The 1,484-nt window shown below is 57.1% G+C and overlaps 1 protein-coding gene across 4 annotated transcripts in view; it reads left to right on the top strand.

The window, feature by feature from the left end:
- Positions 1-456, top strand: part of MS4A15 (membrane spanning 4-domains A15) — a 10,387-nt gene extending 9,931 nt beyond the window's left edge. For all 4 annotated transcript variants that reach the window (XM_027766407.1, XM_006163813.3, XM_027766406.1 and 1 more), the window contains one exon: positions 272-456. In XM_027766407.1, coding sequence (XP_027622208.1) covers positions 272-388 — 117 coding nt within the window. In that variant the 3' untranslated portion in view covers positions 389-456. The remainder of the gene's footprint in view (positions 1-271) is intronic.
- Positions 457-1,484: the final 1,028 nt, after the last annotated feature.

Below are 1,484 nucleotides of genomic sequence, written 5' to 3'. Positions count from 1 at the left end.
AAAGAGCTCCAGAACGCTAGCTCCTCGAGAAGCAGGACCTTTGTCTGTTTTGTTCACTGTTTTGCTCCCAAGGCCTGGATCGTAGTGGGCTTTGGCACCTGTGTTTGAGCTATTTCTTGAACAGATGACAGCTCTCGGTGTTTCATTTAGACTCGCAGAATTCAGTACTGGGGTGCCATTCTCAGATTGCCCACACGAGGGCACTATTGTAACAGCTCCCTGAAGGCTCCAGGGAACTGGGCATTTTACTGGGTTTTCTTTCTCTTTCCAGCCTGTGATTTTCCTGCCCAACGCCTTCAGCACAGACTTCAACATCCCCAGCCCAGCGGCCTCTCCGCCCCCCGCCTATGACAATGTGGCATATATGCCCAAGGAGTCCTCGGAGTAGGAGATTGTGGAGTCCAGCCTTGCCCCTCTGGTCCCAGCCCACGCCCCACCTTCCTCTGGGGCGGCCTTCCCCAGTGTCCCCGCCCATCCCCATATTGTGGCACCTGAGTGGTGTGTCCCTGGGGACCTCTGTCGCGCACGCTCCCACAGTGGTTTCTTTCCTAGAAGATACCAGGTCGATGTCAGGGTGTGTCCTTCAGTCCCTGGGCCCTGTCGTCCTCCCAGGATGCCCCTTGCCCTGCTCTGCACTTTTCTCTGCCACCCGGGACTTCTCGGCCTCCCTGGAGAGCAGGCGCGCCATCTGCCCCGGCGCTTAGGCCTTTGGGAGGTCATTAAACTCAGAGAGCCCACAATGGAATGGAGTCGTACCCAGCATTGAAGAGGTGCAGGGAGCAGGGCCTGGCCCTGACCTCAGTCTCCTGGCCCCAAGGACAGTTCTGTCCTTTGTCATCTGCTGCCACATCTATAGGCTTCAGTTTTCCCACCTGTCAGCTAAAGCCTGAACCAGCTACGCCGTAAGGCCCTTCCAACTCCCCTGGGCCCTGTCTCTCTCTCTCTCTCACACACACACACACACACACACACACACATGCCCTTGGGAAACCCTCACTTCCCTTATCTGTAATGAAGACCCAGTATTGGCTCCAGCCCTGCCCCCTCTCAGAGTAGGGAGGCTGAGGGAGCTAAGCCACTCCGCTGCATCCCCAGTGCAATCCGTGATAGCAGGGGCACAGGGAACCTCCCTCAGGGCACTGGGAACCTCCTATGTCTTTCAGCACTCCTCTCCCCTGCCCCATGGCCTGAAGGGTCAGGAAGCCCCTGCGGATTACCACTGGAGTGGGGCTGGGCACAGGGGACGAGGAGGCACCTTCAGGCAGGGGGCACTCACAGACCTAGCTGATCCACACCACAGAGAGAAATAAACCTTGTGGCTTACATTTTGAGCTGGCCTCCTTGCGGTGACTTCCCTTTTCACCTCAGGGCTTCTAAAGGTTGTTCATGTCCATCAGGGGACCGGGGTGTCTGTCCCGTCACAGCACCCAGGTTGCGGGCAAAATTCACTTCCTTGCAACTCCAAGACTAAAGACCCAGCTTCT

The sequence above is a fragment of the Tupaia chinensis genome, unplaced genomic scaffold (assembly GCF_000334495.1).
Source record: "Tupaia chinensis unplaced genomic scaffold, TupChi_1.0 Scaffold143204_1, whole genome shotgun sequence".
Lineage (NCBI taxonomy): Eukaryota > Metazoa > Chordata > Mammalia > Scandentia > Tupaiidae > Tupaia > Tupaia belangeri.
Note: the sequence above shows the minus strand (reverse complement) of the source record. Positions and strands in the feature narration are given on the sequence as shown.